General features: G+C 35.4%; 1 protein-coding gene across 1 annotated transcript; it reads right to left on the bottom strand.

The window, feature by feature from the left end:
- Window positions 1-1,421: 1,421 nt before the first annotated feature.
- On the bottom strand, window positions 1,422-3,785 carry LOC110096251 (pentatricopeptide repeat-containing protein At5g59600). The gene is made up of 2 exons (XM_020822106.2): window positions 3,642-3,785; window positions 1,422-3,313 (listed from the first exon to the last, which is right to left on the bottom strand). Exons 1-2 carry the CDS (start codon window positions 3,697-3,699, stop codon window positions 1,920-1,922), a joined length of 1,452 nt encoding a protein of 483 aa, XP_020677765.1. The 5' UTR covers window positions 3,700-3,785; the 3' UTR covers window positions 1,422-1,919.
- Window positions 3,786-12,797: the final 9,012 nt, after the last annotated feature.

Raw genomic sequence — 12,797 nt, forward strand, 5'->3', positions numbered from 1 at the left:
AGTGAGTAGGCATGAGGTGCGGCACAGGTGGGGCATCGACTTGGGGGAGGGCAGAGAGGAGGAAGGGTTAAGGCAATAGAGTTCGGAAGAGGTTGGCACAGTGACTGGGGCCTTCAATTTTAAGTACTGAAGCACAAATGTGATATATGCGGGATTCAATTTTAGAATATTGGCAATAAATTTTAAAAATCTTTTTCAGCTAAGCCAGCGAGCACACAGGCTTCACAACTTCTAATGCCAGCACAATTTATCTTTTCTGATGATCTAGTTGAACTCAAGCAAGAACCAACTTGTTGGTCAAGTCATGAAGTTGATTTGAATTGGATTCAAGCAAAGCAAAGGTGTTGATCCAATCATAGCTCACCTTCCCTATCTCCTCTCTCCTGCTCTTTCCATATTCCTCCCATCAAACTGTCTTCTCATTGATCATTTGGTTCCACTTGTATCAAAGAAGAAACCATTAATGCCGAAAGTCTTAACAATTAGAGTTGTGTCCAACAACATCTCAATTAGCTTCTCAATTTCTTCTTCACCACCGTCTTAATCTTCTCTGCATCCCCCAATCACCCTGCATTCACCATTCCATTAGCTAAGGCGGAAGCCCTCGCTCTTAGGTTCGAGCTCACCGAACAACTTGCAACAATCTACTAAAAGCTCAACAATCACTCATACATACATGTGCTGGGAATTAGGCGAGACCTATGTTGCACCAATACACCTATTTATGAAGGCGTGTTGTATCTGATACATCGATATACGGTTACCCCTCCGATACTCCACCGATACGTGTCAGATACGCCATAGACGTAGCCAATTAAAATACTATTTAATTTCAAAAGGATACGAGTATCCGATACACGTGTCCGTTAAAAAACAAAAAGAAATTCGAAAAAAAAGATGCGTCGTATTTACTTCCAAGACTGCGAGCAAAGTTCTCTCATTTCCGAGATGGATTTGAGTCTCTTGATGATATGAGAATATTAGAAATTACTAATCTTTCACTTGATGAACCTGAATTAAAAGCTATGATATTTATTGAAGATGATATAGAAGTCCAAAGACAAACCACTGAAGAAGCTAATCATATCATTCCTTCTATTGAATAGTTGAAACTTTATGTGCTAGACAATTTATTTTTATGCTTTTGTTGTTGTACTAGACATTTAATGCTTACTTATATTTTGATATTATAAGCTACAAGGCTACAAATGATGTTGTTGTCATTTTTTTTTGTAATTTCAAATATTATGCTTTGATTACTTTCTTAATTTTTATGTATGATTTATAAATTATGCTGCCGTACCCGTATCCTGTATTTTTAAGAAATGACGTGTCCCGTATTCGTATCGTGTCGTATCCGTGTCGCCGTATCCGTATCGGTGCAACATAGGGCGAGACCCAACTCAATTACCGAGAACAAATAAAATACAAAGAAAATCAATGCAAAACACACCGAATACTTTATATATGTACAACCTAATTGATGAGCAAAGGATTCATTCCAAACATATTTCTTACTATTTTCTAAAGCAACTTTTTAGTACAAAAATTTACAGTTGAAAAAAAATTATACTAAGAAGTTCTTAAAAGAAAAAAGAAACTTGTCCCAAATAAAGCCTAAGTCTTTGTAAGATGCTTCTTTCTATAACAAAAATTAGGCTCCTCTGTAACAAAACATGGACATTGCAATTCGATCTGATGTAGCACAATTTTTGAACTCAGTCAAGACCATCTGGTTGCTGGAATCAGAAAGTTGATTTGAGATGAATTCAACAATGATCCTATCAGAACTCTCTCTCTCTCTCTCTCTCTCTCTCTCTCTCTCTCTCTCACCTTCCATGAAACTTAATTTTCTTAAAGATCATTTGGCTCCATTTGCAAGAAAAAAAAAATACCATGAATGCAAAACTTCTTAACAGTTACTGCTGTGTCCAACTACATCCCAAGTATCTTCTCAACTTCTTCTTCTTTATTGCCTTCTTAATCTTCTCTGCATCTCCCAATCTCCCTGCACTCACCATTAGACTAGCCAGAAGACACAAGCTCCCAGTGTTGTCAGGCTCAAGCTCACTCAAATGCCTCGCAGCAATCTGTGAAAGCTCGACATCCCCATGGAGCTCACAAGCCCCAAGCAATGCTCCCCAAACAAAGAAATCTGGCTCCATTGGCATCCCATTGATCAAATCATAAGCCTCAAATAGATTACCAGCTCTTCCAAGAAGATCCACCATGCAAGCATAATGCTCCAGCCTGGGTACAATCTGGTGCCCTTCCTGCATAAATCTAAACAAATATTTCCCAAGTTTTACCTTTCCTCCATGGCTACAAGCAGTTAAGATGGCAGTGAATGTTAAATGATCAGGCACTGAACCATAGATTTTCATTTTATAGAAAAGTTTTATAGCTTTCTCACAGCGCCCATGATTTGCGTGAGCAAAAATCATGGAGTTAAATGATACCGTATTCTTGACAAGCATATGGTCGAATACCTTATCTGCGTCGGATATGACCCCGCACTTCGAATACATATCCACCAGCGAACTGCTCACAAACAAATCAGCTTCGAATCCGTTAACAATGGCGTAGCCATGTATCTCTTTACCTCTTCTCAGATTCAAAACGTTGGCTGAAGCCGGTAATAGACTGCTAATAGTAGCTGAGCTCGGCCGAATTTGGGCGACCTCCACCATTTGTTGAAACAAAGCAAAAGCCTTTCTGTAATTGAAATTGCGTACAGACCCAGAAATAAGAGACGTCCAAGAGAATACATCAGCTTCAATTCCAGTTATTTTCATTGAATCAAAAAGCTTCAAAGCCATTTGTTCATTACCCGATTGGGCGAACCCAGAAATTAAAGAATTCCAAGTAAATAAATCCGGTTTTGGACCGCAAGATTGCATTTTTCGGAATAAGGACATACCTTCTTCGAGTAATCCATGAGAAGCGTATCCCGAGACAATGGAGTTCCAGACGACCAAGTCCTTCTCAGGCGTTACATCAAACACTTGTCGGGCGTTTTTTATTCGGCCGCATTTGCTGTAGAACTCGATTAGAGCGCTGCAAATAAAGGGGTCTGAAGATAACAATGATCGGATAGATGAACTGTGGAGGGATCTGCCGATTCTGGAATCGAAAATTTTGGAAGCTGAGCGGAGGACGCTGGGAAAGATGAAGCGGCTAGGGGGTAACCCTTCGTTTTGCATTTGGCGGAAGAGGCGGAGGGTTTCTTCGTAGAAACCTTTGCGAGAGTAATGGCTGATAATGGCGATCCATCGGCTGAGGTGAGAGGAGTTGGGCATAGCAGGGTTGGTTTCTGGTTGAGTCGAGGCATATAAAGATTAAAGATTTTTTTTTTTCTTTTAAATTTTTATTATTGTTTATTGGCCCTCAATGGAGGGAGAAATTTTATCAGCAAATAAATAATACTTACTAAATACTCATTAAATATATAATAAAAAAAAATACGTAGAAAAAATAATATATCAAAAAATACACTGTAAAATAAGCAGTAAATACGCAGCATCCGAATCATACTCTGTATTCGGATTGCGTACAAAATTGATGATTTAGTTTTTAAAGATTGTTTATCTTAATTTTCGGATTGGAATTACAAATATCTAAGCTTGATAAAGGGTACTTACGTGCATGCCTTTGCTTCACTTGATTCAGGACAGCTTTGGGCGCCACAGTATGGGTCATAAGATAGGAAGTGGCGGGAAGGAGAGCAGTTTTAGAAGGGTGGAATGACCTGCAAAAGAAACGTGACGAACGACCCAAGTATTAAGCTTGTGCTTAGCTTTCAAGATAACATTGGAGTAGTCATAGGTGATGAGATTTTGCATAGCTAAGCAAACGCCCAAATAGTCTATTTCCTCCACACGATGGAATCAATTGGCCTTAGCAACACAATGTTTCTTCCAATCAGTTGTGGCCTTGCTGAACATGACCGCGAACTTCAATTTGTTGACTTTATGGCCTATCCGCGAGCAGTAGTCAAGCAAATATTCCAGTAATAGACTTGGCATACTTCATCAAAGCTTCATCAAAGAGGAGAATGTCATATGCATACAAGAGATGTGAAACACGGGGAAGGAGTAATACTTATGCCCAGCAACTGCCCACATTTCTGCATAGCTTTGGAAAGAAACTCAGAGCATAAGATGAAAAGGTACAATGACAACGGAGAACTTGGGAGGTTGGCTAGCTCATAGACTCATAAACCTATTACATATCAAGCTTAATAGCAAGAAGCCCCGACTTTACAGTAGTGCTTAAACTTGTTAATAAGCTCCTGAGCATGTAGACAATGGTGGGATATAGAACATTAGGAGACTAAAGCACCTTGGTCTTCAGAGATGAGAGGAAGAAAGAGGCATTAATTTGATGGACAATTATCTTGGCCAGAATTTTATAAATTGATTAGCATAAACTTATGGTTCAAAACTGGATGAGGAGTCGGCTAGTTGCTATTTGGTTATTAGAACAATCAATGTTTCTTTCTAATAGGGTGACATGCATCCATATTGGAAAAATTATAAAATGGTAGCACACATATCAGGCTTAACCACCTCCCAAATTTCTTGAACGAGGATGAAGTGATTCCAGTAATACCTAAAGCTCTGTTATTTCATGAAGAGTGAAGAGCATCTTTACCTCACCTTCAGTAACCATACAGTCTAGCATAGAATGGCACGATGTGGGAATCTAGTCACGGGCGGAATCAGCCCTAATTTTCAGGGGGGGCAAACTTATAAGACATATATGTCGATGGTCCAAAGGGGCAGTGCCCCCTGGCAGGATTCGACTTGCCAGGTTTCTCGCCCTTAAAGAATTATATATATATATATATATATATATACAGAGAGAGAGAGAGAATATTGCATGTATATCATATATAGAGAGTGCAGAAACATTTGCAACAATTTACAGAGCTTTATTGTAATAACGTTAAATAAAATTTCAACATATATATAGACACAATTTTGAGATTGAGCACAACAAGCCAACTGTAGAATTTGTTGCTTTATTACTCAAATAATATATAAATTTTAAATAATATTAATTATGATGTAAAATTGTAATTTTTGTTGCTTTATTACTCAAATGATTTATAAATATATCCAAATGTATTAAATTAGTTGATTTTCAAGACATCTGCTCAGTTCTTTGTAAAAGCTAAAGCTTTTTCTCTTTCCCCACTTCTCATTTCTCATATGGAAGCCATGATGATGAAGTCTTCTCTTATGCTTTATGTTATTGTCCTGCTTCTTAGCTTTGCATTGGTTCAAGCACAAGATGGAGATTGCTCCATCGCCGGCAATGAAGAACGGAGCTGCTGGGTTTTTGTCGGAGCTCCTTTGCCCACTCTTGTTCGCTTCTCTTATATCCTATGCCCTGTTTGCTAGGACTAGGTTGACATCGGAATGAAGGGGCTTAGGGAAATTATTTTTTTGGGGAGGGGGGGGGGGCAACTGCCCACCCTCACGCTAACTTGACATATAGGTCGACCGCGGGACGAAGAGGCTTAGGAAAAAAAAAAATTCCCGCGGGGTGGGGGGCAATTGCCCCCCCTCAAGCCTAATGTGGTTTCGCCCTTGAACCTAGTGATTGTTGACCTCCGCATAATATCCAAAACAAGCATAAGATAAAAAATATATACAAACATGCTGAAATGCGTTGCCCATCCCGATTTCCTGCCAAAAATCTCGCTCAAGTCCTGCAATCTGCAAACGGCACCAATCTGTCGCGTCCATTCCCTTATCTCGCTTAAATGAATAATGTTTTAACCTCCAAAACCCCGCTTTTGACGCTTGAGGCTAGACAGCGGACAACCCTACGCGCTCTCATAACACCATGGGAGGGAACCCGGTGCGACGCTTGCGACAAGGCGGGTAGGCCACGAAACGCTCTCGTAGCGTGATGAGGAAGAAATTAAGTACCCTTAAGCTCTCTTGTAGCATGGCGAGGGAAAGAAAATTGCACATTTTCAAATAGGAATCCCAAAGACCTTTAGCGCTCTTGTAGCATGACGGGGATTGAAGAAATATGATTGTGGTGTCGCCTGACACATACCTGAAGCGCTCATGTAGCGTGAAGGGAAATGTTATGACTCCTGAAATTTTTCCTAAATGAGGTAGACGTCAGGAGGCTGCCAAAATTCGTAGCAAATAGAGGACCTGAATTTGAAATAATTACAGAGGACAAAAGTGAACAGTAGTGGACTTGACTTGAGCCAAAATGCACATGACCTAGTTTGAATTTGAAATTGAGACTGCACGGGACGCACAAATTTAAATTTAACATATGAAAAATGACATAGTGCTAAAAATGAAGTTATGATTTGCAAAATAATATGCTCTAAATTAAATACAAATGAACATATAAAAGGCTGGTGGTGGAAAAGAGATTTGTAAAAGCTACTTACTTATAAGTGGTGGTGAAATAGTAAACAACTTAATCGGATTTCATGCCATGATATGATGCTCTTAATGGATAACATGACTTGCTTGCAATGATCAACAATAATCAAAGAGGGCATGTGAACTAATGGCAAATAAGTACAAGTAAGAAGAGTTGGTATGCAATGAACATATGAACCTACATGTTGATAATGACACTTCCGACAAGCATATGCAAGAATGCCACCTAAGGGTATATGCAAAGGGACTTCAAAAAATGTGGTATCAATTAGTCAACTCAAATATGTGAATGAATACATTTACCTGCCTCCTTGTAGTAGTAAAGGATGTACTGCAAAGACCAAAGACTGGAGCAATATGCATAAGGAAAGCAATAAGCAATTCACAAGCTATGGCATAAGACCATCATATCCGTAATACTCATATAAGCTGACAGAAGATGTCTACAAGCTCTCAAAAAGAGGATTGTAAACATTAAAATGGCAGTTGCCCGCACAACTGATCGGCGCTAAACATTTTGAAACACCCCCACGCATACACCTAAACATGTATATATACAAACATAGAAGTGTACATGCAAGCATATAAACCTGTATACATGTGTGAGTATACACCCGCATGGGCCCCGACGAGCGTGTTTTATTTACACACGTAATGTCTAAGTATGCGGGGTGGGTAAGGAAATGAACTTCATTTCGAGCATGATCCTTCTATGTGACTAGATAGGAGTCTACACTTATCAAACAGTTAAACAAATACATGGTCATGACTTCGACTGAGATATTTGTTTAATACATTTATATTAGGTCTTTAAGGCCTATTAAAAATTAAAGTCTATTAATAAAAGAATACAACAAGCAATAAAACTGATCCTTTGTAATCAAACTGACATAGTCAATATGGCTCAATCCACAAATATTGCATTAAACTCAATTATATAATACTCCTTATGTATACAACTATCACCCTTTATGTTTAAATATTTCTCCATGTGCATAGTATCATTTGCATCATGTTTAGATCATGGGGGCGTACTTGGGTTTCATGATACATCAGCCCCTAGATTAGCATCAATCTCCAAGTACTATAAAGTAATGAGAGCTTCCATAGGAATCCAAATGAGCTTCTACAATTGAGCCTAATTGGAAAGCGGGTCCATAGCATCAGAAGCAAAGTCATTCGTGTCATTATAGCTCACCAACAGTTTTCTTTTTGATTGACTAGATGCACCTCTAGTAGCTATGGCCTAGCGAGGCAACTAGGACTCCCAAGCTCATTGAGCCTGCCCCACTGAGCCTTCGTTATCACTACTAGAGACATGGTTTCTAAAGCCTTTCACTCCTTCACTACCTTCACCAATGTGCTCTCTACTCGACGCATAAAGAGAGGTCACCTCCCACCATGGAGAGAATCTTATACTTGAAATCATGGAGAACAATTAAGAGAGAAATGAGCACTAGTCTCAAAGATTTTGGATTCTTGGATAGTAGTGATATGAGGAGAGTGATTCTTTATGAGGCCTACTATTTTGAGTACACAGTTCATTTAGTCCATAAAAAATGTACCGTGAAGTATAGTCCAATTTTTGGTGGCATGTATATAAATGAGAAGCAACATAGTTTATTTCTAAGTGTAATATCAAAACCTAGTGAATTATTGCAGTCATTATCTATTCTTGAGTAGAAGTGGGAAAACATCATAATGGATTTTGTTATCAGATTTTCTTGTTTTAGGCAAGTCCAAAAAATTGTATGAGTGGGTGTGGACATATTAATGAAGTCTGTTCATTTTTTTCATGTAAGATAGATAGATTTAGGCTTCATTTGGGACAACATTTTTATTGATTCTTAAAACAAATTTTTATTTCAAAAATTCAATTTTTTATACTATAAAGTTTCTTTAAGACGCAGTAAGAAATCCATCCCAAATGAAGCCTTAGTTGACAAGTTAGCTCAATTGTATGTAAGGGAAATTGTTAGATTCTATGGAATCTCTATGGTGATCATCTTTGACCATAATGATAGATTCACTTTCAAGCTATTCAAGAGTCTTTAGGAGGATCTAGGATCAAGATTGAATTTTAGTACTGCATTCCACCCTTAGACAAATGGGAAATCTGAATAGCCTATTGATCTATTAGAAGATCTGTTCAGACAAAATTGACCTATTTTTTCTACTTTGATAATGTTGAGTTTTTTGTTGTAGCTTACACATGCTATTTAGTTATGTAAAGATGGTATAATTTACTAAGGCATAAATCATGTTTTATGGAAGTGCACATATTGTGTCAAGTAGTAAAGTGATGAGAAGTGTATCATTCCCATGAAAGGACAAAACATTTTCTAAATTCACTTTAATAGTGCCTTCTAAGTGAAAATATTTACTAGCTTAATGATCTTAATTGATGGTTGGAGTAGATTAAATTAAAATTTTAAATATAGAAAGTAAATTAACTATTTATAAAAGTTCAAAACCTATCAAATTTAAAATACATGATTGCATTAGAGCGATTTTATACCTATTATTATTGTGAATCAGATCATAAGTACTTCTCATCTTTATCAAGCTTATTGGAGTATTAGTTAGGATTCCTCTTAACTACAGTTATATTCTCACCTTCAGATCCCATAATCATAAGCACCATATATCTATATTATAGACGATCTACATTTTAAAACCTCTAATTATCTTCTAATATTACGTCTAGGCTCTAGATCACACCAGGTTTTTAATTTAAGTATGGCCTATACATTAACCAATTGATGCAAGGAGGAATTAAAAATAGCATAAATACTATAAAGATTAAACCTATTCTAAGAAATACATGCCTTTTAAATAATCGTATATTCAGAATAAAAATTTAGCTACACATGGAGACGATATTACATAACACAAACATTTTATTTTTCTCAATAAAACAACAAGTTATAAACTTTAACAAAGAAGATAAATAGTAGATAAAATGTTAGAAATGACCCACATCTAAGGTATATACTCCTATTGTAATAACCCAAAAATATAAAATGTGTTAACAAAAATTGAATTTTTGTTTGAACTGGAGAGCAGTTATGTTGTACCTTAAAGCACTGCGGCATTATGATGAAAGCATAAAGACACTGAAAACTGAGGCTGCAGCGCTAAATGCACTATTCTATAGTAAATTTAGATTAGACATATAGCACTGCAATGATGGGTCTATGCATTGCATTGCTAGGACACTAAAAGAGTTTTAATATATATTAAATCATAATATTAAAGCATTAAATAAAAGCATTAAGCCAACTCCTCCCCTCAGAGTTGTGACTTGCTTAGGAAGGAAGAATGGGAGAGGGAGAGGAAGGAAGAGAGGGAGGAGAGAGAAGGTATTCGGGGTATTTTGTCCATCAATTATTTTCAGAGATTTTTTCTAGTCGTGTAAGTAACCTAAATCTCATTTTGGATTTTCATAATTTTAATTTCAACTGATTATTATCTCGTAAATGGATAAAAAAGTACTTTCTCATGTTTTATCATACTTTCATGGTGTAACTTTTTGTATTCAATAGATATGGATTTTATGAACATATTGACAGTAAAGCTATTGAATTCACTAGATAAAATAAAAATTATGATGTTTTGATGTTATAAACTGATATATAGATTTTCTTACATTTTATAGAACTGAGCATTTCATGTTATATTTCATACATTAAAACTTATTTCATAAAAGCAAGGAAGGTTGTTTGTCACCACTATAAATTAATGCAAGTTAAGTTATAATGCAATAGATGGAATGATGAAAATACAATATTAAAGCATGATGTCCTGCCTTGCTGAATCATATATTAAATCATGTATACCTTCATAATATTGATAAATAGAATTGTATTGTACTTAAATAGAATTCATAGATAGATAGTTATGGATATAGATACATGTATTGACTGCATATGATACATATGATTGATAATATATAAGATTAATGATATTCTTGACACTTATATATTATGTGTTCTTTACTGATTTATGAAGGATTTTAGTATGATTATTTTATGGATTTATTGTTTATTGTATTTACCATTTATCAATATATTTCAATGAAATGTTTTCTTGCTTTCATTATTGATCATTTTGAGCCTTATCAATGAAAATTAATCATTGATGAGATTGAATTCTATTTACTTTATTGATTAAATTGAACATGCGTATTAATTCTTTAATCCTTGCATTAGAAGCTTTAGTGAATTTGAGTTAATACTAAGCTTTGTAGCTCATTATGTAAACTTTAATGATCTAAAGTCATGGAAGATATTATGATGAGGTGGAGTGAGATTGTGAGAGATACTCATGGTTTTCTTTTGATTTTGTTTTGCATTTTTTATTACACTTTTTTATCCAAGAGCAATGGATAGATTATTGAATTAACTAATTTCGTAACTATTATATATAATATTGGGTAAATAAATATAATGAAATATTAAGATGTATATGATTTTAGATGCTTTTGCTAGATATACAGATTTCTACTAATGATTTATAGAAGCTCTAGAAAATGATTAAAAACATATAAAGAAAATTCTTCTAAATTTGATTCTGGGGTGTTATAAACTTGGTATTAGAGCAATTGTTAGAAAAATGGAATTCATAGCTACATGAATTAATTATGAGTTGGGTAGTGCAGGTTTTTCTCATCTCTGTATTTGATTGATTGATCCACATGTGTGTTTATTTTAAATTTATATTTTAATTGATTAGAAAAAAAATTATCAGTACATAGATGGACTCTAATGATTAGTATACACATGATGGATAGAGTGAAGCAATAATTATGGTCAATTTTAATAGTTTAATAATGCTTGCCAGTATGCATGCACAGGTAATAAGTGATGCTCAAAGTAAGTAGACTAGACATAAGGAGACTGAAGAGGACTAGCATCTTGAAATGTTTCATAAATTGAAGCCACTATTATTTACGAGAGTTATAGAACCCTAGATAATATAAGACTACTTGATGAGATAAACAAAATTGATAATATGTAGTGTACAGAGCATAGAAAAGTGCCACTAGTAGTGTTTTTGTTTGAAGGAGAAGCAAAGGGGTGATGTATAGGACAACATAGAGAGAAATTTTAAGGTAAAATGAATGTAGAGATTACCTGGGCTGAGTTTATTACTTTTTTAGAGACTAGTATGTACTATAATTAGTCTGACCATAAATATAGGAGGCTTTCATAAGATTGGGGAAAGGGGATAGAATAATGATGTAGTACACAGTTAAATTCATTACACTGGAAAGTTATGCTCCACATTTGATCAGTATAGTAAAGGGAAAATGTTATTGATATTTTAGGGGACTATGACATGACTTGAGGCATCCGCTTATACCATTAAGGATTTAGGAATTTTTAAAACTAGTTGAGAGAGTAAGTCTAGTGGAGAATGATTTGGTTATTCCACTATTAAGAAAATATATGAGAAGGAAGATATTGGGAGATGATATAATTAGCATGGATAGTAGTGAAAGAGAAGTATGTTCTTAGACTATTGGAAAGGATTTGAATCAAGTGTGGGAAGCTTATCAAAGTGTGCCCAACGCAATAAGAGGCATACTGGACAGTTTTTCTAATGACTGGATAGTGTTTTAGATGTGGGTAGCAAGGGCACCAGAAGTTTAATTGTCACTGGTGACAGGGCATATGATCAAGACTCGTAGAAAGCAAGCCATACACGACTATAGATAGAAGATTATGGAATCTAGAGAATACACTGAAGGGTGAATGAGTAGGATAAGTGATGGAGGAGTTATTAAAGGAATAATAGAGCCTGTATAGTCTTCTATGCTAGCATTGACGCCCGTTTGACCTAGATTCTACAATCTAACCTAACAGAATGATAGAGGTGCACTTGGAGGATCCACTGGTAGAATTTTCAATCCAATATTTATAATTGAATTTGAATTGATTGATTGATAATTATATCATAGTACATTAGCTATAATATAGTATATTTATTACTTAAAATACACGTGTGAGTATAATTATTTGTTTAGATTCATGACTGATTTCACACACTTAATGATGAACTAATCATCAATATTAGTTTGAACAAATTTGAATAAATATCTTAGTTTTGAATCATTTTAATTTATTTTGATGAGTTTTTGTTATTTTTACTGATTTGTTCTGTTTATTTTGGCTCATGAAAATGTTCAAGGAGATATTTTTCTAAGGTGGGCACATTATAATGATCCAAAAATAAAAAAAAAAAAGATTAAAAAATGAAGTTTTATTTGAAATAGGGTGCATAAAAAAATTGAAGCATTAAGCGATCTACTCCTCTCACCCCGTGATGTACTCAAGAAGAATAAGAGTGGGAGAGGAAGGAAGAGAGAGGGAGGAG

Source organism: Dendrobium catenatum, unplaced genomic scaffold, assembly GCF_001605985.2.
Source record: "Dendrobium catenatum unplaced genomic scaffold, ASM160598v2 original_scaffold_209899, whole genome shotgun sequence".
Lineage (NCBI taxonomy): Eukaryota > Viridiplantae > Streptophyta > Magnoliopsida > Asparagales > Orchidaceae > Dendrobium > Dendrobium catenatum.

Excerpts from the sequence above, each read along its gene's own strand:
- LOC110096251 (XM_020822106.2), bottom strand. The coding sequence starts at position 3,699 with ATGACCCATACTGTGGCGCCCAAAGCTGTCCTGAATCAAGTGAAGCAA. Across the intron at positions 3,314-3,641 it reads AGTGAAGCAAAGGCATGCAC|AAACCAACCCTGCTATGCCC; the intron begins GTAAGTACCCTT and ends CGACTCAACCAG.